The 27195-nt window shown below is 57.4% G+C and overlaps 2 protein-coding genes across 6 annotated transcripts in view; both read left to right on the top strand.

Moving 5' to 3' along the window:
• ECSIT (ECSIT signaling integrator) overlaps window positions 1-10097 on the top strand; it is a 16063-nt gene extending 5966 nt beyond the window's left edge. For all 4 annotated transcript variants that reach the window (XM_040449972.1, XM_040449974.1, XM_040449975.1 and 1 more), the window contains 7 exons: window positions 405-524; window positions 3962-4379; window positions 4766-4989; window positions 8568-8625; window positions 8742-8890; window positions 9091-9196; window positions 9750-10097. In XM_040449972.1, the coding sequence (XP_040305906.1) occupies window positions 429-524; window positions 3962-4379; window positions 4766-4989; window positions 8568-8625; window positions 8742-8890; window positions 9091-9196; window positions 9750-10000 (1302 nt within the window). In that variant the 5' untranslated portion in view covers window positions 405-428 and the 3' untranslated portion in view covers window positions 10001-10097. The remainder of the gene's footprint in view (window positions 1-404; window positions 525-3961; window positions 4380-4765; window positions 4990-8567; window positions 8626-8741; window positions 8891-9090; window positions 9197-9749) is intronic.
• Window positions 10098-10550: 453 nt separating this feature from the next.
• On the top strand, window positions 10551-26799 carry ZNF653 (zinc finger protein 653). 2 transcript variants are annotated; one of them, XM_040449966.1, is made up of 9 exons: window positions 10551-10864; window positions 16753-16796; window positions 18574-18789; window positions 23185-23799; window positions 23940-24111; window positions 24213-24324; window positions 25400-25514; window positions 26040-26139; window positions 26385-26799. In XM_040449966.1, exons 1-9 carry the CDS (start codon window positions 10566-10568, stop codon window positions 26560-26562), a joined length of 1851 nt encoding a protein of 616 aa, XP_040305900.1. In that variant the 5' UTR covers window positions 10551-10565; the 3' UTR covers window positions 26563-26799. The 2 variants fall into 2 exon arrangements, with proteins under 2 accessions (XP_040305900.1, XP_040305901.1); XM_040449967.1 differs by lacking the exons at window positions 25400-25514; window positions 26040-26139; window positions 26385-26799 and adding an exon at window positions 24475-25393.
• The last annotated feature ends 396 nt before the right edge of the window (window positions 26800-27195 follow it).

Genomic DNA, 27195 nt, shown 5'->3' with positions numbered 1-27195 from the left:
AGAGAGACCGCCGATTGGGTATAGGTTTTCTTTTTAGGGTGACAAGAATGGTGTAAAATTAGATTGCAGTGGTGATTGTACAACTCTGAATGTACTAAAAAAAACCCATTGAATTTTACACTTGAAAAGGCTGAACTACATGATACGTGAATAAAGGTGTTAAAAAGAAAGAGTGATCCAGTAGGGAGGCAGGCCATGGCAGGAACAGATTCCTCAAGGCAGTGAAAGGTTTAGCCCAAGAAAATCGGGACGCTTGATCGTAACAGCCATTGTAAGTCCGTGCGGTGGATGAAGAAACCAGTGGGGCTGGTGAGTTGGCCATGCAGTCTGGAACACGGCCACAGCCCAGAAGGGGTCTCCTCTCCATTAGTTGGCTGATGCTGTCTTTTCTCTGTCTCGGCCAGGTGGTTGTCTGACAAGTGGAGGCAATGAGCTGGGCCCAAGCCATCCTGCTGGCCCGGGGCCTCTCTCGGGGCTGCGGAGTCATCTGCGGGGCCACCGTCACGGGACCCCCCTTCTCTCAGGTAACCACCAGCTGAACAGTCGTCTGCTCACCCCGGCCGGCCTCTCTGCTCTGAGGGCCAGTTGACCCCGCCTTAATTCACTTTAAGAAGGGCTGGTGCCCATGCGGGTAAGGGAGTTGAATTTGGAAATAAGGATTTGTGAGCTAAGTAGATGTGGGTGGTGACTGTGGGTAACCCCTGTATCCACTTGTTGAGATTTGGGCAGAAACTTGAACTTCCATCCCTTCCCGGGGTGACCAGATGGCCCAAGCCAGTCAATGGGCATAGATGGCTACCACAGCGATGGCGGCCGCCAACCTTGTTCTGTTGTGCTTCACAAACAATGCGGTTTTGGGTTTTGTTTGTTTGTTTTTACAAATTGAGGGTTTGTGGCGACCCCGTGTCGAGCAAGCCTGTTGGTGCCGTTGTCCGGCAGCGTTTGCTCACTTTGTTCTCGGTGTCCCGTTTTGGTAATTCTTGCAGTACTCCAGACTTAACTCATCATTATCCTATTTGATCTGGGATCGGTGATAGCGACTTGCCAGAAGCTCAGGCGCTGGTTAGCATTTTTTAGCAATAAAGTATTTTTTATTTAAGGTACGTGCATTTTTTTTTCAGACTTAGTGGTATTGCACACTTTATAGGCGACGGTGTAGCGTAAACATAACTTTCGTGCGCACCGGGAAGCCAAAAAATTGATTTGGCTCCTATTATTGTGACGCTTGCTTGATTGCTGTAGTCTGGAACTAAACCCTCGATATCTCCGAGCTATGCCTGTACCTCCCTTACCAAGCACTTCCTCTGGGCCAGGCCGCGTGCTATGCTTTTTGTTATGCTTTTATCTCATTGGTACTGTCTCCCCTTCTTTTGGCCCTTCTAGAGGTTCCTTTCAATGTTTATTTATTTTTGAGAGAGAGGGATAGAGCATGAGCCAGGGAAGGTCAGAGAGAGAGGGAGACACAGAAACAGAAGCAGCCTCCAGGCTCTGAGCTGTCAGCCCCGAGCCCGACGCGGGGCTCGAACCGACCAACCGTGTGACCCAAGCTGAAGTCAGATGGCTAACTGACTGAGCCACCCAGGTGCCCCGCTTCCTTTCTGATTTAAAAAAAAAAAATTTTTTTTTAATGTGTTTATTTATTTTTGAGACAGAGGGAGACAGAGCATGAGCGGGGGAGGGGCAGAGAGCGAGGGAGAGAGAGTATCCCAAGCAGGCTCCACGCCGTCAGCGAGGAGCCTGCCACTGGGCTCGATCTCCCAAATCGTGAGATCATGACCCGAGCCGAAATCAAGAGTCAGACCCTTAACCGACTGAGCCCCTCAGGCGCCCCTCGCCATATATTTTTAAAGATGCCGTATGTATAACCATTGTAATTTAAACATTCAATTCCGTTTCAAGTCAGAAATTTGGTGGTGTTGCCATCCACACATGGGTTAGCGAACATTTTTGTACTGAGGCAGTAAGTATTTTTGGCCTTGCAAGCCACACGGTCTCTGTTAGAACTACCTGGCTCTGCCCCTGTAGCACAAACACAGCCCCAGACTAGACGTAATAAATGTGCGTGGCTGTATTCTAATCCACCTTTAGTGACGAAAGCAGGCAGTTGGCCATATTGGCCCCACAGGCTGTAGTTTGCTGTCTTACGTTGCGGAGGGATCTCCCCTGTCCCCAGTAGCCTCCATTCTTCACTCTGGGGAACAAGATCTTCTTGACCCAAGAGAAACACCATCATAACAGAAGGGGAAGCCGAGGCCTGAGCAGTAAAGCGGGATGTGGTCATAACCTAGCAGAGGACAGGCAAGGCAAGATTCCTGCCGACTCCAAGATCCGCCTTTTCTCTTTTAAGTTTTTGAAAGCTATCTTTTGAATAGACAATACGGCTAGTTACAGCGGGCAATTTGGTTCAACATTCAAAAGGTTCCGGGGCGCCTGGGGGGGTCAGTCAGTTGAGCGTCCGACTTCAGCTCAGGTCATGATCTCGCAGCCTGTGAGTTCGAGGCCCGCATCGGGCTCTGTGCTGATGGCTCAGAGCCTAGAGCCTGCTTCGGATTCTGTGTCTCCCTCTCTCTCTGCCCCTCTCCCGCTCATGCTCTGTCTCTCTCTTTGTTATAAATAAATAAACATTTTTTTAAAAAAAGGTTTTTTTAATTAAAAAAAAAAAGTTCTAAGGCTACACCATGACCCCACTTAGCTCCCCTCTCTCACCAGGCAAGAGATGTTCCCCACTTCATGCATTCCCTTCCAGATATATTTCACAGGAGCAAAAAAATTATATACATACAGTTGATTCTCATTATCCACCGGGGTTATGTTTGACAAAGTGGCCGCATACACTGAACTAGTAAATACTGAACTGTCGCCTCCAGGGAAATGTGGGGTCGGTTCTTGCGAGCCTCTGCTCACAGTTTCATCAGCGAGTCAGTATCTTGTTGGATGTGCGTTTCTGTTTAAAGACATCTTATTTAATATATATTGTTGGCTCATTAACGTTGAACTCACCGCCGACAGAACTATAACTCAAGCCTGAATGTAGCTTATCTACCACACGGTATTTTCTCTGTAAGGAACAGCAGAGCCTTCTTGCCTGTAGGAACGCTGGACGGCCCGTCAGTACTATGTGTGGGGGCCATTTTCAACCGCAACAGCACCGACCAGAAGATGTGGAAAGTGTGCACTAAGTAAATCTCTAACAGGACGCTTGTCGAGAATACAAGGGCTGAATCCAGAAGGCTGAGCGTCACCTTATTCCATCTCAGCTGGGAATGAACGGGCTTGGGTGACTCAAATTTCTCACTGCACAGCCTGTGTCTGTGAATGACCAGGAAAGTGCTGAGAGTATCGGCGTTGGGGTTGCAAATCAATGTAGCAAGCAGGCAAATTTCCAAATACGGAATCTACAACTAATGAAGATCCCTTGTGTGTCAGGGGGTGAGGCTTCTTTATACCTGTGGGACCCTACTGAACGCACCAGTTCACACATTGCTTGCTTTGCTTTCATAATATATACCCTGGGGCTCGTTCTGGGTCACACAAGACCCTCCTCAGTGTGTCTGACAGACGCAGGCGCCCCTCGTCCAGGTTCACGGCCATTTGCTTAACCATTTCCATGCTGATGCGCGGCGGGGCCGCTTTCCCCTGCTACGGTGGACAGACAAAAGTCATTGGGCACAGGTTGGTGGGTAGCTGTAGGATTTAAAAACCAGACGCAGGATCGCTGTATCCGAGGGTGTGTGTTTGTCCTCCTGGCGAATATTGCCGAGCTGCCTCCGTGGGGGTTTTACCATTGTTTTCTCACACTTCGTAATGGTGCCTGATCTTGGACTTGTTACCACAGCACCACACAGGCCTCCGAGGCCCTGAGGAATGCCCGCTGGCACCTTTCCCAGGAAAGAGCCGGCCCGGCAGTCCCCCAGGGGCCCTGGGAGGGGCCAGATTCCAGCGGCGGTTTCTCTGTCCCCAGGTGTCCCTCCAGGCCCCGCGGGGTCTCCACTGCAGCGCAGCCACCCACAGCTCTGACTCCTGGCTGGTCCCTCCCCCACCTAAGCCCCCAAGGGGACCCACCAGGGCCCTGGCACCCCACGAGGAGCTGTTTAGGCGGGCACCAGATGGGGCGCAGGACAAGGCGAACTTTGTGCGGGCCGTGCAGACCTTCGGGCAGCATAACGTGCACAAGCGGGGCCACGTCGACTTCATCTACCTGGCCCTGCGCAAGATGCGGGAGTACGGCGTCGAGCGGGACCTGGCCGTCTACAACCTGCTGCTCGACGTCTTTCCCAAGGAGGTCTTCCGGCCTCGAAGCATCTTCCAGAAGATCTTCATCCACTACCCACGGCAGCAGGAATGCGGGATTGCTGTCCTGGAACAGATGGAGAACCATGGTGAGGCCAGCAGGCCCAGGGGCAGGCAGTGGGCTCTCCCCTCAGGACGTGGGCCCCTCCGTCGCTCCATGGCTCCAACTTGCCTTTCCTCGGTCTGTTTTGCTGGCTCGCGCCCCCTCCCCCCTCCCTCAATCTCTCCTCTGTCTCTGGTCTCTTTCCTCTTTCATCTCTCCCTCTGACCTTTCCTTTAAATTCTGATTCTTTTCTCCCTCACCGTCATCAATTCCTTGACTAAATTCTTCCTGTCTCTGGTTCTTTCCATCTGGCCCTCCTCATGATTCCCTCTTGGTCCCGGCTCTTCTGGCCCTCTCCGTCTCCCATGTCTCTGTCTCCCCTTCTCCCTCCTGCCCCCTCCCTGAGGCCCTGCCTGCTTCTGTCCGACACAGGGGTGATGCCCAACAAGGAGACCGAGTTCCTACTGATTCAGATATTTGGACGTAAAAGTTACCCCATGCTCAAGTTCGTGCGCATGAAGCTGTGGTTCTCCCGCTTCAAGAATATCAACCCCTTCCCACTGCCCCGGGACCTGCCCCAGGACCCCGTGGACCTGGCCAAGTTGGGCCTGCGGCACATGGAGCCCAACCTCAGCGCCAGGGTCACCATTTACCAGGTATCCACCCCTGTTCGCACCCTCGGCCACAGCCGCGGGCTGAGCCTTGCTAGATTCCCGTGGCCCTCACTCCTCCCGGCGGCTTGACCTCTGACCTCTTCTCCCGCCCCTCTCCCCCTACTGTCTGTATTCCGGGCATCTGGCTTCCTTTCTGCCAGTTTTCTTCTCAGGCTTTTGTGCTCACCCTTCTTTCTGCCAGGGACACTTGTCCCCAGGACTTCATGTTCTTCAGGTCTCGGCTCTGCTGTCCCTTCCTCAGGATCCCCTTCCTGACCACCCTAGCGGAGGCACACTGGGTGCTTGGCTTGGTTGCTCATTCACCACGACTCAGTTTCCCCTGTGTCTCTTAAGGCTCAGCACAGGGTCCGGCACAAAGCTGAGCTCAGCAGGTGTTTGCCGAATGACTGAATGAAATAGTCCACACACACACACACACACACACACACACACCAGTGTTCTAGGGGCCCCACTCATGCCAGACCACATGGGGGGATCCTGTGGTCCTGAAGGCTGACCCCAGGTAGCAGATAGTTTCTCTCAGAGCTGCTGGTTCTGAGATGGAGAAGCACTGGGGGCTCTGGGAGCCCAGAAAGGGCAAGGAGCACGGAGGGCTTCCTGGAGGACGTGAGGGTGAGCTGCACTCAGGCAGGACAGAAGAGACAAGGAGAGCATTCTGGGCAGAGGGAGCAGCCTGGGCTGGGGCTCAGAGGGCAGCTGGAATTGCTGGAGATGGAGAAAGAGCTTCCTTTGGCCAGTGCGGGAGGTCGGGGTTGGGGAGAAGAGACCAGGAGGGCACCAGGTTAAAGAGCGTGGTTTGGACCTGTTGGTGAAGAGGGAGCCACATAGAAGTTTTAAGAAGAGGAAGGATGGGGTGGGAGCTCTGTTCTGGAAGGAGTTTCTGTTTTGAAAACATCCTCTGGTGCTTGGCCACATGGGTGTTGAATGGGGGCTGGGTGGGGCTGGGTGGGCAGAGGACCGAGTTAATAGAGTGGGTGATGGGGTGTCCGGGTGAGAAAGGACAGAGACTTGGCCTGGAGCATATTCCAGAGGAAAGGTATTCTTTAACTCACGTCTTCCTTTTGAAAAGTAAAGCTTTAGAACCCAAGTGATACTCGAGAACACAGGATGAAGAGTTCTCCCACGGCCTGGTCCCCAGTCCCCACTCTCCTTCCCCGGAGGAGACCACATCTGTGTCTCCTTCCAAAGAGATTCTGTGCATTTGCAAGCCGATCTAGCCTTTGTATTTATTCTTTTCTCCCCCTAATTATGAAAAGCACGTACAGAAGGGTTGAAAACATGGTAAAATGATCACCAACACTGCCTAGATCTCAAATGGGAACGATCCAAGCTCCATTAAGAGGGAATTGTCTACATAGATCATAACACCTCAGTCAGGTTGGTTAAAAAAAAAAACAAAACAAAAAAAAAAACACGAGTGAAAGGCTGAAGTATGTTCAGTGGTCCAGTTAACTCCCTTCAGCATGAGAAGAGAGAGGAAATAAAAGTTCATACATCGATTTGCCTATTTTCACATAAATAATGCCAAGATAAGTCTGAAATGGGTAGAAATCATTATCTCTGGGCAGGTAGAGGAGATGGGGTAGAGAGAACAGGAGTGGAAGAGAGACATCTGTTTAAAATGGATCGACATTTCAACTATGTAAATGTTCTAGTGTCTTTTTTTTAACGTTTATGTATTTTTGAGAGAGAGACACAAAGCACGAGCGGGGGAAGGGCAGAGAGAGAGGGAGACACAGAATCCGAAGCAGGCTCCGGGCTCTGAGCCGTCAGCCCAGAGCCCGATGCGGGGCCCGAACCCACGAACCATGAGATCATGACCTGAAGGGAAGTCAGACGCTTAACTGACTGAACCACCCAGGCACCCCGATGTTTTAGAGTATTTAAAACAAAATCAAAGAAATGGGGAGGAGGGGGAACCACCATACTGGCAACAAACAGAAACAAAAGGGATCGGACGAAACATCTCCTTGATGGCAGAACCACTGAGACAAAAAGTTCTTCTGAGTCAGTCATCCAACTGCCCATCCTCTGTGGCATCTATTCTAAGAACACACAAATCTGTAGAGAAATCCCAAGCTTAAGTCCCACAGCGTTATGGTTAGCAGTAATATCCAAACTGTGTATTTTGATGGATAAGTAAAGGTGCTACTGTTGATAGGAACCAAGATTTTTAGTGTGCGAGACAAAGAAAAATATACAATCAAAATGCTAAAGAAAGAAGAAACACGTGTGAAATTTAAAATGAAAAATCCGTATTAAAAAATCAGACTAGTTATATTTTTCAGTAAAAAGGCCCAGGAGCAAAAACATACACTGTGTCTCCCTCCCTCCCCTTCACCCCGCTCCTCCCCCCAAAACTTCTGCTTTAAAAATGTTTCTCTGGAGCACTGGAGTGGCTCAGTCAGTTAAGCCTCCGACTCTTGGTTTTGGCTTAGATCGTGATCTCACAGTTGTGAGTTCAAGCCCCACGTAGGGATCTGTGCTGGCCGTGCTTGGAATTCTCTCCCTCTCTCACTGCCCCTCCCAACTCATGCTGTCTCAGTCTCTCCCAAAATAAATAAACAAACATTAAAAAAAAAAAAAAAAAAAAAAACGTTTCTCCAATGAAGCAGCATTCTACCCGTGTTTTGCACCTTGCCTTTTGCTGTTTTTATTTAAGAATATGGCTGGGAGCTTGTTCTATGTCCATACCTATTGATTCACCTCTGTTCTTTTTAATTTGAAAGGATGGATGATATGTGTTGCAATAGTTGTAAGCTCTCAGACATTTCAATCAAAGAATAGATGCATTTTTTTTTTTTTTTAAGTTTACTTTTTGAGAGAGAGAATGTGTGCACGCGCCCGGGTGCATGTGAGTGGGGGAGGGGCAGAGAGAGAAGGGAAGAGCCCAAAGCAGGGCTCGAACTCAAGAACCATGAAATCACCTGACCTGAGCTGAAATCAAGTCAGGTGGTCGGTGAGACTGAGTTACCCAGGCACCCCAAGATGCGTTTTTTTTTTTTTTTAATTAAATTTCATCTGGTTTTTTGAATCACGGCAGCATGTAAAATCAAAAAGATATAAAAGGGATTTCCTTTCCTCCCACTTTTCTGCAGAGGCAAACCCTGATTTGCTTCCTGTGTCTCCTCAGGAGCACACTGTGCATGTGAAATTGTTTTTCTTTTTAAACCGTCACAAGCACAGAGCCCTTAGTACGTGCCAGGCCCCGTTCTCAGCATTTGGGGACCTTCCGAATTAAGTGCTGTCATCCCCATTTTGCATCTGGAGAAACGGAAGCATCCAGGTACGTTGGCTGAGCCACAGTCACACAGCCTGTGGCAGAGTGGATTTTAGCGCAGGTAGGCGGGCGCCAGGGTCCCCTCTGTGTGCCCATCTTCAATGTCAGCGGCTCTTGCCAAAGTGGATAGAAATGAAGAAGGGGTGGGCTTGAGTCGACGGGTAGGAGGCTGAGAGGAGCCCTGAATTTGCCGGGACCTCCCGCTCCCCATTTCTCTCCCCAGCTCCCCTGTAGGGGCTGGGGCCCACAAGCTTCCTTCCACCCCTGCTCCTCCTTGCAGATGCCTTCTGCCAAAGACTCCACAGGTGCGGCAGATGCCACTGAGTCCCACATTGTAGGTAAGGCTCTGGCCTGGGGTGGCTGGGTTCTCCCCAGGCCTGCTGGGTGGGCTCCGTGGGCCTTCGGGTAGAGCCCCTCAGCCAGGGCTCCCTGGGCACGTGTGTCTCCATACCAGGCATCCAGACTCCTGATCAGCAGGCTGCCCTGGCCCACCACAACCCAGCCCGGCCTATCTTCGTCGAGGGCCCCTTCTCCCTGTGGCTCCGAGACAAATGTGTCTATTATCACATCCTCAGAGCTGACTTGCTGCCCCCGGAGGAGAGGGTGAGAGCCCAAAGCTTGAGTGGGGGGCATGAGTGTGTGTGAGGTGGGGGTGGGCTGGCACCACCCTGAGGGCTCATGTGAGATCTCAGAGGTGCAGGGGGGAAGGGGAAGGGAGGGATAGCCCCTGGTGTGGGGGGATAGGCTTCAGCCGGCTGCGAGATCCTGGGCCTCTGACTGCCTGCACCCCCTTCCCCGGGTAGGAAGCGGAGGAAATTCCAGAGGAATGGAACCTCTACTACCCGATGCAGCTGGACCTGGACTATGGGAGGAGCGGCTGGGATGACTACGAGTTTGACATCCATAAAGGTACAACTGGGATGGGCACCAAACACCAGCTGAGGTGAGGCCTCTGGGGTGGAAGGCTGGCACCCAGGCTGAGACCTAGCCCAGTCGCCACATGCAGACCCAGCAGATGCCCAAGTACGTACACGTACACACACACACACACACACACACACACACACACAGCTCACTCCCCAGGGGCTCCAGGCCTGTCAGCCCTGGGTCATGGAACACCTCTGTGCTGGCTACCGAGTGTGACCAGGACAGGCTCAGTCCTTGCCCTTAGGCAGCTCTGGCCAGTGGGGGAACTGGCAAGTCAAGTTATATTCTTGGGGCCTAAGGGGAGGAGCACCAGGCTTCAGGTGGGGTGTGGGGAGGACTTCCTGGTGGAATGTCAAAGAACCAGGAGGCATCACTTAGGTGAAGCATGGGATTGGCAGTCTAGACAGAGGGGATATCTTGTGCAAAGGCTTGGATGCGCAAGAAACATCCGCCTGTGGCCCGGAAGGGGTGCAGGCACGGGGGCGCTGCTCCAATCCCCACGGCACAAACTCTGAGCGCCTGTTTCTCCCAACAGTGGAGGAAGGCCCTGTCTTCGCCATATGCGTGGCGGGTGCCCACGACCAGGCCACGCTGGCCAGGTGGATCCAGGGCTTGCAGGAGACCAACCCAGGCCTGGCCCAGATCCCCGTGGTCTTCCGCCTGGCGGGGTCCACCGGGGAGCTCCTGGCGACCCCCTCAGGACTGGAGGAGCCGCCCCCGCCCCCACCAGAGGGCCAGGAAGAAGAGGAAAACAATCAGCAGCGACAGCAGCAGGGACAGAGCTGAGGCTGACTGTGGACTAGTGTAATAGCATGAGGTGCCCTTTGAATGTACAGCGAATAAAAGTTTTCCGGCTCGGAGCGGCCTTCTCTCTTCTCTGACAGCGTGGCGTCTCTGCCCCTTTAATGTTTGGTGGCCTGGTTTTTCAAGGGGTCTGCGGCATCCGGGACTGACAGACCAGACCCCAAGCTTTCCCTTTGTCTTCACCTGACAGCTCCTACCCATCCCTTGTCACCCTCAGGATGCATTCGGAATAAGTCGTGGGGAGAGGAGCCCCTACCTCCCAGGGTCTACGGGCCCATCTAGGTCTTTCTTCCCGAAGCTGGGCTCAAACCTCAGCCCTTCCCTCGGTCTCTGAGAAGTTAGAAAGTTTAACAGAGGAAAGGAATAAAAGAACTGGCTGTTGCTAGCCCTCGCTTGTCGCGCGCATGCGCAGTTTCTGCTCCCGTTCTCCTTTTGGCGCCGTGGGGCAGTGAAAGTCCAAGAGAAATTTCCCGTCGGCGCGGAAGATGCGCGCCACTTCCGGCCGGGCTCCTAACAACGGGGGAGGTTGGTAACCAGGGAGGGGGGGATGGCGGAGCGGGCGCCGGAGCCCGAGGCGGAGGCGGAGGCTGAGGCGGGCGCAGGCGGGGAGGCGGCGGCCGAGGAGGGCGCGGCGGGCCGCAAGGCGCGGGGTCGGCCGCGGCTCACGGAATCGGACCGAGCCCGGCGGCGGCTCGAGTCCCGGAAGAAGTACGACGTGCGGCGTGTGTACCTGGGCGAGGCTCACGGGCCCTGGGTGGACCTGCGGCGCCGCAGCGGCTGGAGCGACGCCAAGCTCGCAGCCTATCTCATCTCGCTGGAGCGCGGCCAGCGTAGCGGCCGCCACGGGTGAGGGGGCCCGGCCCCAGGGAGGGAGGGAGCGAGCGAGGGAGGAGACGCCCCCATTCCCCGCCGAGCGTGGTCCCGCCCCCTCTGTCCACGGCCCCGCCCACGGCACCTGTGAGCCCCGCCCAGTGTCCGGGCTGCCGGCCGGGGTCTCCTACCGCCGGTCCTGGGACGCTCCTGGCTCGCGGCCCCGCCTCCCGCCTTTCCGACTGCCCAATCCTGGGATGCGCCCAGCCTCTCGACCCGCCTCCTGACGCTTGGCCCCTCCCGTTAGATTTCTGGCTGCCCAATCCTAGTACAGACCCCACCTCCAAGCGTTCTAACTGCCCAGTCCCCGGAGGGGCGGCCCCGCCTCCTGAGGCCTTAATGCCCCTTCTTCCCTGCTGGTCCTTGGGATCTCACAAGCCTCATTCTCTACAACCCTTAGGTTGTAGTCTGAGACTGTGACTGGACACCCTGGGGGTGTCCCTGTCCCGTATAAGGTTCTGGCACTCCATCTGAGACTGTGTGTGGCCTCATTCCCACAACCTTCCACCCCAGATACGGCAAGACTCCTCACGATCCAGATCTCATTCTCTAAACGTCTTGGCTCCTGGGGAGCACCTTAACCCATAGAGACTCAGGTGAAGAGGAAGCCCCAAGTTAGCGGCTCAGGTAGAGGGCAGAGGTCTTTGCGGAATCTCCATCTTGAGAAGGAGCGGTGTGGATGGAATTTTTCCCTTCCTGCTTTATAGGTCGGTGTGACGACTAAATGAGTTAAAATACAACAAAAGGCTTAGAACATGGTTGGCACATAGTGAGCACCTCAAGTATTAGTCGTTATAATGATACTTGTTCCCTGTCACAAGCAGTGCCGCGACAGAATCCTTGCAGTGCCCTGGTTTTTGTTTGCATACATTGGCATGTTTCCCTAGGGGAAGATTCTGATGGCCAAGAATCCACCAGATCCTTCTGAATTGCATCCACGCCCTCCCTGGGTGGCAGACTGGTTTATATGCCCAAGAGTGGAGCAGGAAATGCTGGGCATTTCAAAAACTCAAGCTCATGTTGCATTATTGGAGTTTCTGATTCAGTTAGTCTGAGCGGGGTTGCAGACCTTGTATTTTTTTCTGCAAAGCTTCCAGGGAGACATGTGCAGGTGGAGCTGGGGACCACTGGCCAGAGGGAGCCCTTGAAGGTCCCTAAGCTGAAAGTGCTATTTGCAGTAGCTTGGTTTGTGTAAGTCATGCAGGACTGGGGCCTGGACACTGAGACAGCCCAGGCAGTGCATGACAAAGACCGGGCCCTGGGACACGTGGGTAGTCGGGAAGATACAATAACCTGAGTGAGGGGTGTCCTGTGGGGAACGGACATGGCCAGAGATAGGGGGCCCGTTACTTTGTCTGCTCACTTATTTGTAACTGCCTTCTACCTGGAAGGATTTCGGTTCAAGACTCTGTAAACATGGACCAGAAGGCAGAAATGAGAACTGGGATGAAAAGAGAAAGGAAAAAGAGGGGTACAGGGGGGCCAGGATCAGTGCTATTGGATTGAGGCCTAAGTCACAGGGGACACGACAGAGGGCACTTTTGTGGCATGTTAAGTTAAAAGCCTGACCAGAGTTCGAAAGACGTGAAGAAGTGGGAATGGAGAAGAGGCCATGAATTTGCCTCAGAGCTTCCTAGCGACCAGTGGGAAAAGGGAAACAATGGTCAGTCGTGGAGTCGCTGGTGTCATTCGTTTAAGGGATGTTTATTCAGTATGTACTATGTGCCAGACACTTGCAGAGGTGCGGAGGGTGCAGAAAGGAACAACACAAAAAAAATCACTGCCTGATGGAACTGCCAGTTAAAAAATTTTTTTAATGTTTATTTGAGAGAGAGAGAGAGAGAGAGAGAGAGAGAATGCACGGGGGAGGGGCAGAGGGGGAGGCCCAAAATCTGAAGCAGGCTCCAGGCTCCGAGCTGTCAGCACAGAGCCCGACGCGGGGCTCAAACTCAAGAGCCGTGAGATCATGACCTGAGCCAAAGTCAGACACCTAACCGACTGAGCCACCCAAGGCGCCCCTGGAGCTGCCATTTTAAAGGGCAGAGGGCAGACTTGTCCACTGTGCAAAGCCTTGTCTACTGCACTTACTACATGTTTCCTATTATTTATTATTCTAAATTACATTACTATACTATAAATACTAAATTCTATTACTATAATTTGCTAAATTGTGGAGGTTGTGAGAGATCGATAGGGGCTATGGAAAAAACAAAAGTGAAATAGGGAGGGGGGGTGTGTGTGCTGGAGACTTAACTAGGGTGTTAGGCTGGGCCACAGTGAGAGGACGGCATTCATGAAGGAGCCAGGGAGACCTATGCAGATATCTGGGGGAAGAAAGAGGAAAAAGGATTGGCCAGTGCAAAGGCCCTGAGGCAGGACCCGGCCTGGTGTGTACATGGGGCAGTGAGCCGGCCCATGTGGCTGGAGTGCAACGAGAAGATGAAAAGTGGGGAAAGTGAGGACAGGAAGTTGACAGAGCCTTGTGGACGGCATGGAGAACTCTGGCTTTTCCTCTCAGTGAAGTAGGGGGCCTGATAGGATTTTTTGCTCTTGTTAAGTACAGAATTTTGGACAAAGAGGTCACATACCTGGCTTATATTTTAACAGAGGCACTCCCTAGGGGCTGTGTGGCAGGAGGATAGGGTGAAATGCGAGTTGAAACAAGGTTGGCTGAGAACTGGCTGCCGTCGAAGGTCCTCGGGCCTTGGCTGGTGAGGGGCTCGAGGAGGTTCACTCTTCTCTCTAGCTTTGTATGTGTGTGAATTTTTCCTTTTACATCTTAAACTGTTAACAAGACAATCAAAAGAATCCCGCTGACCCCTACGTTGAGGCTGTGTTCCTATGTCGAGGCGACTACCTTGGTCCAGGTGAGTCCTGAGAGGGCCGGGCCCAGGCGGGGCCATGCAGTGGTGGAGAGAAGTGGTTAGAATTAGGGCCAACAGGGTTTGCCGATAGGTGCGGAGACGCGAGATGCCCCAGGTTTGGACCTGAGCACCTGGAAAGTTGCAGGTGCCGTTAACTGAGAAAGGGCAGGTCACGGGACCGTAGGACGGCTCCCGTGTGAGATGTCTGGGGACCCCTGCACGTAGTGTCAGGGAGGGCTGGCGGTGGTGGTGCGGTCAGGAGAGGGCCGGGTGGGAGATCCGGATTTGGGACCCACAGCACCGTGATGGCATGGTGACAGAGGTTGCCAAGGGCGAGTGGGGAGACACGCAGGTCTGAGCCCCGCTTTCGCTCTCTGCGCTTAGAGAAGTCAGGGTCACAAGGGAGGAGCAGAGGCCTAGAGGCGCGTGGAGGACCCGGCGGGGCAGCGTCCTGGAGGCCCCTGGAAGGATCCGCAGGCGGCTGGAACGGGGCAGTTTGTGGCTTGGGGGAGAAAACCCTGAGCGGAGGGGTTCAAGGGAGATGGGGGAGAAGACAGGAAGACTGCACGCACATAGACGGCTCCCAAGCGGGGGCAGGGGAATGGGCAGAAGTTGGCAGAGAAGGGGCTCAAGATTATTTAAGTCCGGGGTGGAACTGGTGGTGTGTTTGGACACGGGTGGGGATGAGGGGTCAAGCGTGAAAGCAAATGGCAGAGGAGAGCGGAGGAGAGCTACTGGGCACAACTGTCCTCACGCGCAGGTGGCCTCTACAGGGCGTCGCGTAGGCGGTAGAACGCGGAGAAGCGGGCAAAGGGAGGGATGGCAGTTTGGGGGAGAAAGAACATAGTCTGGCCCCATTGAATCCCCACAGCGGCTCTGTGTGAGAGGCACCACTGTTTTCCCCACTTCGCAGGTGGGGACACTGAGGCTCAGAGGGTTCGAGACCCACTCGCGGTCACACAGCTAGTCGACAGCAGAGAGGAGACTTGGACTCAGATCTGACTGACACCCGAGCCTGTCCCCACCACTAAGTGGCGTTCCCAGCACCCCAGTCTTGGCGAGGCTGTGAGTGCGGGGAGGGGGCCGTGGGCATTTGGACTTGGGTTTGGGTGAGGATCTGGGTGGCCGGCCTGCCCCCTTGGAGAGCAGGGGAGGGGAAGGGAGGGGAGAGTCATGGGAGGGGGTGGAGGGCATCTGGGATGGGGCGGGGCGGGGGTGCAGAGGCTGGGACAAGGGCAAAGCCTGGGGAGCTGTCCTCGGACCAGACGTGGGGCGTGGGGACTGAGAATTGTCATCAGGCTGGACGGGGGTCAGATGGGGCGGGTGGGGAAGCTGACAAGAGACTTTGGACTGGCTGTCAGGACATTTGCGGTGAGAGCAGGGTCTGGGCCATGGCAGGGAGGCTGGCGCTCCAGGGCCAGACGCTGTGATAACGCTGATGGTCACGGTGAGACCATCGCTATGCTGAGCGGTTACCCAGTGCGAGGGGCTACATCAGGCTCTTCCAGTGCGCGTAACCTCATGCCAGCCCCACGAGGCAGGGACTGTTACGATCCCATGCTACAGATGGGGAAACTGAGGCACGGGGAGGCAAGGTCACGCAGGGTCTCGGGGCCTCCCACTGCGGTGTAGAGAAGGGAGGATGAGGAAGTAGCCAGAGTGCGTGGGCAGACCCAGAAGCGTGGTGTCAGGAAGGCGGGTGAAGGCCCCTAGTGGGTCCAGGGGAGATTACTCCAAAGCACCCGCCCTTAGCACGTGTAGACCCGGTGCTGGGCCACGGCCAAGCAGCCTATAGGGGGTCAGGATCCCACCTGGCAGTTCTGGCGGCCTTCCTGGTGTGGGAGGCCTTGGGGCAGGGGGGGTGGGTTTGGGCCCGGCCTTGCCCAGGGCTCCCTGACGCCTTGGTCACTGGGGCACACAGTTAGGGTGCGGGGCCCCGGCCAAAGTGGGGAAGGCCCCAGAGGCGGGTGGGCGTGATGGCCAGGGCGTCTGGACCTGAGCTGGCTCCCCGGGGCGGGACTGATAGAGGGAGCAGCACCTTGGGCTGGGGCCTACATACAGCGGGCAGTGAGGGTCGGGGGCAGGGTCCCTAGCAATACCAGCCCTCCTGGCTGGGTCTGGCAGTCTCCCCAGGGCTCTCAGCCTGCCTGGGGTTGGGGGCGGGGGGGCGGGCAGGATCCGCAGGGGCCCGGATGGGGCAGTGCAGGTTCTGAGGCCGACTCCGCAAATGTTCTATTGCTGTCTGACAAACGACCACAGACTTAGTGGCTTAAAATCACAAATGATGTCACATTTCTGTGGGTCAGGAGCCCAGCGAGTTTTAGCTGAATCCTCTGCTCAGGGTCTCACAAGGCCAAAATCAGGGTTTCAGCCAGCTGCGTCTTCATCTAGACGCTCAGCTAAGGAAAGAGCTGCTTGCAGACACCCTCAGAGCGTTGGCTGACTTAATTTCCTCCTGGGTTGCACAGCCGAGGTCCCCACGGTCTTGCTGGCTGTTGACCGGCACTGCCCTCAGCTCCCAGAGGCTGTTCTCAGGTCCTGGCCCCTCCTGGACCTGCCATATTCTCAGCCTACAGTCTCTGACTGCAGCGGGGCCCGTTTAAAGGTTCCCCTGATTAGGTCAGGCCCACCTTGGAACGCTTCCTCCTGATTCATTCCAAGTCACCTCGCCCCAGGGGGTGGTATCCCATCATATACTCAGGCCGCCCACTCATGGGCAGAGGATTCTGCAGGGCATGTTCCCCCGGGCATGGGAGTCGTGGGGCCAGCTGAGAATTCCGCGTGCCACACTTTCTGTACCCCTTTTCTGACTTCTCTGCTCCCCGGCCATGGGCCCCTGGGCAGGCAGCCTCACTCCTCTGAGCCTCATTCTCCCACGTGGTGAAATGCGTGGTGATGCTAGACCACCTTTAAGGGCTGGTGTCCATGGAGGAGAGAGTGGAGACCCCTGGGAAATAGAACAGGCCCTGTGCTTACTCCCCCTGCCTCTCTCTCTTACAGGAAGCCTTGGGAGCAGGTCCCCAAAAAGCCAAAGCGGAAGAAAAGTAAGTGGGGCTTCAGCCGGGGCGGGGGGGGGGGGATGGGATGGGTGTTGGGAGTAAGAGGCTTTGTTGTGCGTTCCCTCACTCGTGCTCAGGCACCGCTGGCCAGGGGCTGTGCGGGACAGGACAGACCCAGCCGTGCCCCCACGTAGCCCATGGTCTCATGGGAAGGCAGGGGACAGGCCCAGTGGGGCCATGGCAGGGAGGTAGGGGCACTGCGGGCCCAGGGACACAGCCAGGCCTGCGGAGGGGAGAGGGGTGGGGGCAGGAAAGTTCCCAGAGGGGACTGGAACGTGTGCTGTGCCCAGTGGGGGTGCCTCCGCCATCCCCAGCTCCCACACAAAAGGCTAAGTCACCACTGGAAAGCGGTTACAGTTGTCAGAGGCATGGGCCAAGCTAAGTGTGTGACCTCCATATCCCAAAGTGTGGGAAGGGAGCTGACTGGAGAGGCTGCTGCTGGTGGTGTCCCTATTTGCCCGTGGTCGTCACTGGGTGGGAGGCCCCAGGCAACCCCCCTAGGCCCAAGGACCCTTCTGGGCCGCCTCCTCATGTCCCAGCTTGGAAGACGGGGAGGACACTTTCTTCCCCATCGGCTGCAGGACAGGCACCATCACACATATCACAGGTACCATTTCTTGGGCATTCAAAGTGTGTCCAGCCCTGTTCTGTGCCCTGCCGACGTCTTCACTCCCTCCTCTCTGGCAGCCCTCGAGAAATGGGGACCATTATTCTCCCTGACCCAGAAAGGGGAGGTGAGGGTCAGAGAAGCCAAGTCACTTGCCTGGAGCCACCTAGCTATGATGTGGCAGTCAGGATTTGAATCGCACGGTCTAGCTCTCACGGGGCCCACCTCCTTGAAGCATTTACTCATCCGGCAAACATTTGCTGAGCATCTACTATGTACCAGGCCCTACGTAGGCATTGGGGATACAGGAGGAACAACACAGATAGCGTCCCTGCCCTTGGGGAGCTGACATTCTATTAGGGAAGACAGAAACACGGAAACAGATAACCACAGACGGTATCTAGGTGCTACCTGGAGAGAAAGGGCAGCAAGTCAGGTCAGCTGGAAGGACAGTGGGGAAGGGGTGGCAGACCGAGGGAAAGACCTGAGAGGGGGAGGGCAAGGCAGTTATCTGGAAGAAGAAGACACAGTCTGTGCAAAGGCCCTGAGGCAGGACCGTACCCTGCTCATTTCAGGAACAGGGAGGAGGCCACGAGGCTGGAATAAAGTGATCAAGGGGAAGGACGGGAGGCGATGGGGCAGAACATTCGGGGCCTGGCGGGTCGGGAGAGGACTTTGGCTTTTACCCCCAGCCAGGGGGAGCCCTGGTGGGTTCTGGGCAGAGGAGGGGCATGGCCTGACTCCAAGTGCTTGCAGCAGGGGCCTTCTGTCCGCCGCGGGCGAAGTAGATAGATGTGGGGGCAGGGAGACCAGGGCAGAGGGGCTCTGCTGGGCCAGGCCAAAGACGCTGATGAGGATGATTCTGTTAACAACAGGCAGCTAATAATTACTGCGCACCTACTACGTGCCAGGCTCCATCGTTTATGTGATTTCGCTTATTCAGTGAGGACAGCCTGGCCCGCCTCTGTTATCAGCAGGGTGTGTGGCACCTCCCAGAGCCCGTTTCTCCATCTGTGAACCGGGGACGGGCCCGGACAGGGCTCGGGAAGGTGTCTCAGCCCCGCCCCCACCGGGTGCCGTAAGGCCGGGGTGTTCCGAGGCCCTCGGAGGGACAAGCGCCACCCCTGACCCCGGGGCCCTGCCACGCGTGCGCAGGGAGGCGACGCAACGTGAACTGTCTGAAGAACGTGGTGATCTGGTACGAGGACCACAAGCACCGCTGCCCGTACGAGCCGCACCTGGCCGAGCTGGACCCCACCTTCGGCCTGTACACCACAGCCGTGTGGCAGTGCGAGGCCGGCCACCGCTACTTCCAAGACCTGCACTCGCCCCTGAAGCCACTCAGTGATTCAGACGCCGACAGCGACAAAGGTGGGTCTGGGGCCCGGCGGGGGGGGGGGGGGGGGCCGCCGGCCTCCGGGGGGGGGGGGCGCTACGGCCCCTTATGGGGGGGGGCACCCCAGACCCCCGGCCCTCTCGTGGGTCTTGTCAGCCTCAGGCCAGCACTAGAAGCCTCACAGTGACCAGAAAGGCACGGGCGCCGGCTTCAGGGACAGAGCCCGGCCCCGGCAGGCTGGTCTGCACTCTTCCTGTCCTTCTGGAGCAGAGAGGCGGCCCCCGTCTTCCAGGGGACACCTGCGAGGGCTTGGCCCACCTGTGCTCAAGGCCGGTGGCAGGCAGGGCCCGGCTGGGGTGCGGGACACCTGGCTCAGCGGCTGGAGGGAGGGGTGGGTGCCGGGCCTCAGGCCTGGGTGCTCGCCCGGCCTCTCCCTCCTCCTCTGTTGTCCGTGGCCCTTTCTCTTTCGGTCCTGGGCGCTCTCTCCCAGCCTCCTCTTCTCGCCGCCTGTCTGCCCGGTTCTCCTCCTCCCTCCCCATTCTTGAGCTCTCTCTTGTTCCCCCTCCCTCTGTTGCCCATCTTTTCTGTTTCATCCTCTCCCTTCTGTTTCCTGCCTTTTCCCTGCCCCCCCGTCTCTCCCTGTCTCCCCGACTCCCTTCCCCCCCCCCATCTGTTTCTCCCCCCACTGCCCTGCGCGTCTCTCACTGTCCCTGACCCTCTCTTGCCATGCTCTGTGGGTCACACGTCCTGAGCTGACAGTGGGAGTGGGAGGGACTCAGTTACGAAGGCCCAGTTGGCCCTGGTGGGTGGTGAGGAGCTGCCCGCCTGCCTCGAGCTCGGCTTCAGCCTCGGGCTCAGGAGCACAGGGCTCACCGCCAGGCGCCCTGCCAGGGTGGAGGGTGAGGTCAGTCACCGGGGCTGAGCCCGTGCTGGCAGGAATCTCGGAGCAGGTGGCATCCCAGCTGGCCAAGGGGAAGCCGTGGGCGAGAGGTGTTCCAGGTGGGCGCCCTGGCCAACGGCTGTCCCGTGTGCGTCCGCCAGACCCCACCACGCGGCCGGCCCCTCGGCCATCGTCTCCCCACTCGGGGTCCCGCCCCCGACCACGCTCAGTCCTCCCTACAGCTCTTCGTTAGCCCCACTTGGCAGTTGAGGACACCAAGGCCCTGGGACTAATGTGACTGACCTCCCTGGTGATGGGTCCGCCGGGACGGGGATGGCACCCAGAGGAGCCCCCTTGCGCCCCCACCCAACTCTGACACCGGTGGCTGGTGGATCTAGCTCTCAGGAATGAGTGCAGGGATCCTTGGCCGGGTCTGCCATGGCTGCGGGGGAGGGGGGCGCTGTGAAGGGAGGGGGGCTGTGTCCCTGTCCCAGCCCTGTTCCCTCAGCAGCACCCTTATCAGCTCCCTGCCTGGGGTGGCCCTGCCACTTCTCAGTAAGAGGACCTCCTGCAGGACTTGGAGAAGCCAGGGGGTGCACAGCCACTTCTGTGACCAAGGTCATGGTCAAGTGGGGAGAGGTCCAGTCTGGCCTTCAGAGCTGGACACTGCAGTTGGGGATCCAGGCACACACCCTGGCCGAGCCCCCAACTAACTAGCTGACTGCCCCTTGCTTTAGGGTGGGGCCAGGGAGCTCAGCTCACCCTATAGATTACAGGGTGTTACAAGGAGGGGCCAATCCCCCTACCCCACCCCTGCTATCCCAGGGCCGTGAGTCAGGGATGGGGCGTTATGATAAGAATGATAATAGAAACATTGATAGGGTGCTTACTCTGAGCCTGGTACTGTCCTAGGCCCTTTACATATATTTACTCACTAAATACCCCAAGCAGCCCCTGGAGTAGGTGCCGAGTTATCCCCAGGCCCACACAGGTTCCATAAGGCCCCCACATCCACACAGCTGGAGGGGTGGGCGCCAAGATCCCACCCCCGAAGTCTGGCTCCAGAGCCTGCGTGCTCCATCTGACCCCCTGGGAGTGTAGGACATGTGGTCCCCGGACAGTGTGCCCGACTCTGCGGGAGTGTGGAACGTCAGGGTCAGCTATTGACTTTTTCTTTCTCTCACTCTTCTCTCTTTTTTTTTTTTTTTTTTAAGTCTACTTATTTTGAGAGAGACAGAGACAGCATGAGTTGGGGAGGGGCAGTGAGAGAGGGAAATCGAGAGAATCCCAAGCAGGCTCCGTGCTGCCAGCACAGAGCCTGATGTGGGACTCGAACTCTGGAAGCTGTGACCTGTGACTCTCGAACTCGACCCATGAAGCCGTGAGATCATGACCTGAGCCGAAACCAAGAGTTGGACGCTAACCAACTGAGCCACCCAGATGTCCCAACAATTGGCTTTTTCTGTTCCCAGTCTCCCTGTGTGTGGGCTTTAGCACAAAATACCTGGGTGAGATGTCGGTCGCCTTGGCCTTCATCACGGTGTCGGTTTGAGATTCATTCATTTCTACAAACATGTGCTCAGTGTGTGCTAGGCGGCCTTCTGGGCACTGGGCCCTGTGCACAGGGACCCCAGTGGTTATGGAGCTTACGATCTAGAGGGGAAGCAGACAGTAAACAAGATAGACCATTAAAATGTAGAGTACAGTGGAGGTTCCTGGGTGGCTCAGTCAGTTAAGCATCCGACTTCGGCTCAGGTCACGATCTCACGGCTTGTGGGTTTGAGCCCCACATTGGACTCTGTGCTGACAGCTCGGAGCCTGGAGTCTGCTTCCGATTCTGTGTCTCCCTCTCTCTCTCTGCTTCTCTCCCTTTTGCACTGTCTCTTTCTCTCTCAAAAATAAATAGATGTTAAAAAAATTTTTTTTAATTAAAATAAAATCTGGAGTACGGTGGAAGGTGATATTTTGGGGAAAAATAAAGGAGAGAAAAAAGTGATATTTAAGACAAGGTGGTCAGAGGCCTTCCTGAATAAATACCATTTTCTTAAAGGGTCTGATGGAGGTGGGGGTGAGGGAGCCCACGCAGGTGTCTGAGAGAAGAGTGTTCAGGCAGAGCAAAGAGCAAATGCAAAGGCCCTGAGGCAGGAGACTGCCTAGGGTCCCTAAATACATGACCTACACTGGGGGGCAGCAGAGGAGGCGGCGGGATGGAAGAGCCCCCAGCCCCCACAGGAGGTCCAGGTGGCAGCTGTCCACATGGAGGCATCGGGGTATGGGTGAGGGCAGTATAATGAAAATAGGTATTTGGTCTTTGTCCCCGGTTCCTGGCATAGAACTCCTACAGCCCTTGGAATTGTCTGAGTGATGGGAATATTTTTCATTGTTTGTGAAGAGCCCTTTTCATAAGGAGCCCCTTTGGATCACGCCTGAGTCTATGCTAATGAGGTGACTCAGGCAGGGTCCCCTAGAGAGCTTCAGGATGGGGACTGGTCACCAGAAAGACCAAACACATGATTAGAGGGGGGACTCTCAGCCCCACCCCTGACTCCCAGGCAGCAGACTGGGGCTGGAGACTGGGTTACAAAAACTCTTAAGTAACAAGATCCAGGGAGTTTGCAGGTTGGTAAACACCTTGAGGTTCTAGGAGGGTGGCGCGTCCGGAGAGAGCATGATAGCTCCCACCCCAGCAGCCCCTGCACCTCACCCTGCGCTTCCCTTCCATCTGACTATTTGCTGTGTTGCATCTTTTATGATAAAAGTGTAGTCGTCAGTTGGGGCGCTTGGGCGGCTCGGTCGGTTCAGCGTCCGACTCTTGATTTCGGCTCAGGTCACGATCTCACGGTAGTGAGAGGGAGCCCCGCATCGGGTTCTGCACTGAGTGTGAAGTAAGATTCTCTCTCTCCCTCGCCCTCTGCCCCTCCCCCACTCAAGCACACACTCTCTTTCTCAAAAAAAAAAAAAAAAAAAAACCCCAAAACCAAAAAACTGTAGTCAGTAAGTAAAGCACTTGCCTGAGTTCTATGAATTGTTCTAGCAAATTATCGAACCCGAAGAGGCTGTCGTAGAAACCCGCCATGTGTGGCCAGAATCACAATGGCCTTCGGCCTGCAGCCGGCGTCTGCAGTGGGGGCGAGCAGTCTTGTGGGACCTGAGCCCTTAGCCTGTGGGATCCGACACTCTCTCCAGGTAGATAAGCGTCAGAACTCAAAACGAGTTGGTGTCAGGACGAGGGCAGTTTAACACCATCAGGCGGGCTGAAACCCTGGGGCGAGCGAAGCGCGGAACCTCCCAGGCCTGCGGGAGCTGAAGAGGCTGAGCAGGAACCCCCAGGGAGGGGCCAGGAAGCCAGCATTCGGGTCTGGAGGCCGAGGGAGGGGAGCGTCTCTGAGGAGCAGAGGTGGGGGAGCGGGGGGGGGGGGGGACTGAGAAGTGACCGATGTTTGTGGCACTGAGGGGGTGACCGTGCCCAGCCCGTAGTAAGCACTCAGCATACGCCTCTGCTGCTGCCACTGTTGCTACCGTAACTGTCTCCTTTCCTCTGTCGCCACAGTGGGCAATGGCCTGGCGGCCAGCAGCTCCGACCCTTCTAGTTCCGGCTCCGGTTCTGACTCGGAGGAGCCCCCCGAGGGCCCGCCGGCCAAGGGAGCGGCTGTGGCGGCGGCGGCGGTGACCCCCTCCAGCCCGGCGGGCAGCAGCGGGCTCATCACTCAGGAGGGCGTGCACATCCCCTTCGACGTCCACCACGTGGAGAGCCTGGCGGAGCAGGGCGCCCCGCTGTGCCCCAACCCGGCGGGCAGTGGGCCCGAAGCCCTGGAGACGGTGGTGTGTGTGCCGGTGCCCGTGCAGGTGGGCCCGGGCCCCGGCACCCTCTTTGAGAACGTGCCCCAGGAGGCGCTGGGCGAGGTGGTGGCCAGCTGTCCCGTGCCAGGCATGGTGCCCGGCTCGCAGGTGATCATCATCGCAGGCCCGGGCTACGACGCCCTCACGGCCGAGGGCATCCACCTCAACGTGGCAGCAGGCAGCGGTGCCCCCGGCGGGGGCCTGGGGGACGAAGTGCCCTGTGCCGTGATGGAGGGCGTAGCAGCCTACACCCAGACGGAGCCCGAGGGCAGCCAGCCCAGCACCATGGACCCTGCCGCCATGGCAGGCATCGAGACCAAGAAAGGTCTGGGGGCCGCGCAGGTCCAGGGGGGCTGCCGCGGTCTCTGGGAGGTGGGGGGAGTGGGGAGGAGTGGCCCCGGAGCCCACTCCTCCGCCACGCAGGCCCTCCACGGACACCCGCCCTGTGTCCACCTCCCCCCGTAGAGAAGGAGGACCTGTATGTGCTCAAGAAGGAGGAGAAGGAGGAGCCTGTGGCCCCAGAGCTGGCGGCGGCAGCGCCTGAGAGCGCAGAGCCCGAAGCCGAGGCAGACGGGGAGGAGCTGGATGGCAGTGACATGTCGGCCATCATCTATGAGATCCCCAAGGAGCCCGAGAAGTGGGTGCCCGGGCAGCTGGGGGCTGGGATGAGGAGCAGCCAACGGGCCCACAGCCTGCCTGGCGTGGGAGCCCTGATGCCATGGGCCCCTTCCCCTCCAGGAGGCGGCGGAGCAAGCGCACTCGGGTGATGGATGCCGACGGCCTGCTAGAGATGTTCCACTGCCCCTACGAGGGCTGCAGCCAGGTCTATGTGGCCCTCAGCAGTTTCCAGGTGAGGCCGCCACCGGAGCTGGCCGAGCGGGGCCCGCTTCTGTTTCCCGCCGCCTGTGTGCTGGCGTCCGGGCAGTGTGGCTCGTGGAGGGCGCCGCTTGGCCCCGCCAGGTGCCACTGGCCTGCCTCCCACGCGGCTGTCTCTCAGCAGCTTCTCACCGACCCTGCCTCAGCCACAGGGCACCAGGCGTCACCTCACTGCCTTCCCCTCCTGCTCTCCAGTGACTTGTCCTGCCTTCTCAACCAGCCTCTCAACTCCTCCTGCCTTTACCCAGGCCACCTTCTCGGCTCAGGATGTCCCTCCCCCAGGAAGCCCACCCTAGTCCCCCAGGGCGGGTGGGGCCTTTGAGCCCCTGATGACCGCACCACCAGGACACACCTGTAGTTTGTCCTCTGGAGCCTGGACGGGACGCCCCAAGGGCAGAGCCAGGGTCTCGTCACGTTCCCACTGGTGGCAGGAGGCGGCACCAGTGGCCCTTTGCATTTGCCGAGTTTCGTTTTCATTAAGCATGTATTGAGCACCCACCAGGTGCCAGGCCCGGTGCCGGGCACTTGGAGCTGCAGGGGTGCTGCAGGGGTGAGTTAAAGAATAAAAGAACAAAGGAATGAATGACTCTGGGTGGCAGGGAGAGCGAGGTGGCTGCCTGCTCCAGGCCGTGGAGACAGCGTAGCTCCATGGCAAAGCCTACTGTGGGAGTTCACCCTGGAATCCAGTCCAGCCCTTCCCCTGCCCACCTGTGAGACACACGCCAAACTGGAAGCCTCTGGAGCCTCATCCGCCATCCACAAAGTGGGCAAAGGGCGGGGCCCCAGCACAGGGTTATGACAAGGCTGACTGATGCCCCAGCCCAGGCCCTGGCTGCAGTAGGTGCACAGTGAAGTGGCAGTAGATTCCAGTTGTGCCCCGGGGTCCCTGCTCAGAGCTGGGAGTCCCTCCCAAGGGCAGGGGCACCCATCTTCCTCCAGGGGGGCTGGCCCCAGCCTGCCTCCCAGCTCCCCTTCTCTGTCCCCACCCTGGGGAGCCCTGGAGGTGGCCCCTGGCACCCACAGCCCCGCTCCACCCCTCTTGCCTGCAGAACCATGTCAATCTTGTGCATCGGAAAGGGAAGACCAAAGTGTGTCCGCACCCTGGCTGTGGCAAGAAGTTCTATTTATCCAACCACCTGCGGCGGCACATGATCATCCATTCAGGTCAGGCCCGGGGTGGGGCTGGCAGCACGGGGCATGGGGTCCTGGGCCTCAGGTTTAGGGTGGGGTCAGGAGTCCCCAGGCACAGGACTACCACCCAGGGTGTGGGCTGCGGACTCATTGGGGAGCTGTGTTGCCTCTGTCCAGTGGGAGGGCATGGCCTCAGATTTTTCGAGCGGCAGGAACTTTGGATTTGTATGTGAAGTCGCCCCAAAGTTCAAATATTGGGGTCAAGTTCAGACCCGCTTAGGCTTGGCAGTTTGCACACGGTGCCTCCCAGGGAGTCGAGTTCACATTTCCAGCTCTGCCGGTGGCCTTACCCCGCACATTCTCAGCATCACCTTGGGCTGTAAGCTGCCCTCCGTATTAGCCGCCCTCGTTTTTATAGTCAAGCGTTGGCTCTCAGAAGCTGTGGGGTTTGGGTCGCTCGCGCCCCTACGTCCGGGAGACCACTCTCTACCCGGTTTGGGCGGCGCCCTTTAGCCCCCGCCCCCAACGGCGTCGCGCTCAGCCCCGCCTCTCCCCCAGGTGTCCGTGAGTTCACCTGCGAAACCTGCGGCAAGTCCTTCAAGAGGAAGAACCACCTGGAGGTGCACCGGCGCACCCACACCGGGGAGACGCCCCTGCAGTGAGTGACGGGCTTCCTGCGAGGGCGCTGGGAGGGAGGGGGTCTGGGCCCGGGCCGGCAGAGGGCGGGGGCGGGTCCACCCCTCGGGTTGCCTTGCCCAGTTCCACGTGCGCTCGCATCCCGGATGGCGCCTCCCCTTTCTGGGGCCGGCTCGGTCCTAGTAACTTGGGGCCCGCCTCCAAAGGCGGCTCCGCCCCAGTCTGACCCCGACCCGGCGGCGTCGCTCGCCCCGGCCCCCCCGGCAGGTGCGAGATCTGCGGCTACCAGTGCCGGCAGCGCGCGTCGCTCAACTGGCACATGAAGAAGCACACGGCCGAGGTGCAGTACAACTTCACGTGCGAGCGCTGCGGGAAGCGCTTCGAGAAGCTGGACAGCGTCAAGTTCCACACGCTCAAAAGCCACCCGGACCACAAGCCAGCCTGACCCATCCAACCACTGACCGCCCCTATTTATTCGTCCACTCGGACACCACGCCTGGGCTTGCTGGGGCCCAGACAGCCGCGGGGGCCTCCCGGACCGCGGGCCGGAAGGAGGCGCCCCTGCTCTGCCCTGGGGCTGGGCCCCCTCCAACCCCGCCCTATCTCTGGAGGTGGCGCCTGGGGTTGCACTGCCAGAACTGTGTCAAGAGAGCAGAGCGAGATTAAAGAGCGAGAAAGGAGATGCCCTTCCCCTAGGCCTGGATGATTTGGGGAGCTGGGCCCCTCTGTCTCCAACCTGGTCCCTTCCTGAGCGAGGCTAAGGCAGGCGGTGATGCCCCTTTCCTGACAGCCTCTGCACTGCCTCGGCTATCTGGGCCTGGAAACCCCGAACACTCCGTCTCACGGGGTCAGAGGGTGGGAGGTTGGGAAACGGGAGGCCACCGGACATCTCCTGGGACTCAGGATCTTGATGCCCACTCCTAATCCCTCATGGAATATTAATTCCCCACCCTCAGAGAGCTCAGGGACCGGTTGGGGAGATGTTCAGTAAACACCTATGTAAGACATCTACAGCTGTTGACAAGTGCCGTGCAGGAGATAGGGTGATATGTTAGTTTCTGGAGGCGCTGTTTAAGTC

Source organism: Herpailurus yagouaroundi, unplaced genomic scaffold, assembly GCF_014898765.1.
Source record: "Herpailurus yagouaroundi ecotype Mexico unplaced genomic scaffold, PumYag 200, whole genome shotgun sequence".
NCBI classification, from domain to species: Eukaryota; Metazoa; Chordata; class Mammalia; order Carnivora; family Felidae; genus Herpailurus; species Herpailurus yagouaroundi.
The sequence above is the reverse complement of the archived record's forward strand: the minus strand, read 5'-3'. Positions and strand labels throughout refer to the sequence as shown.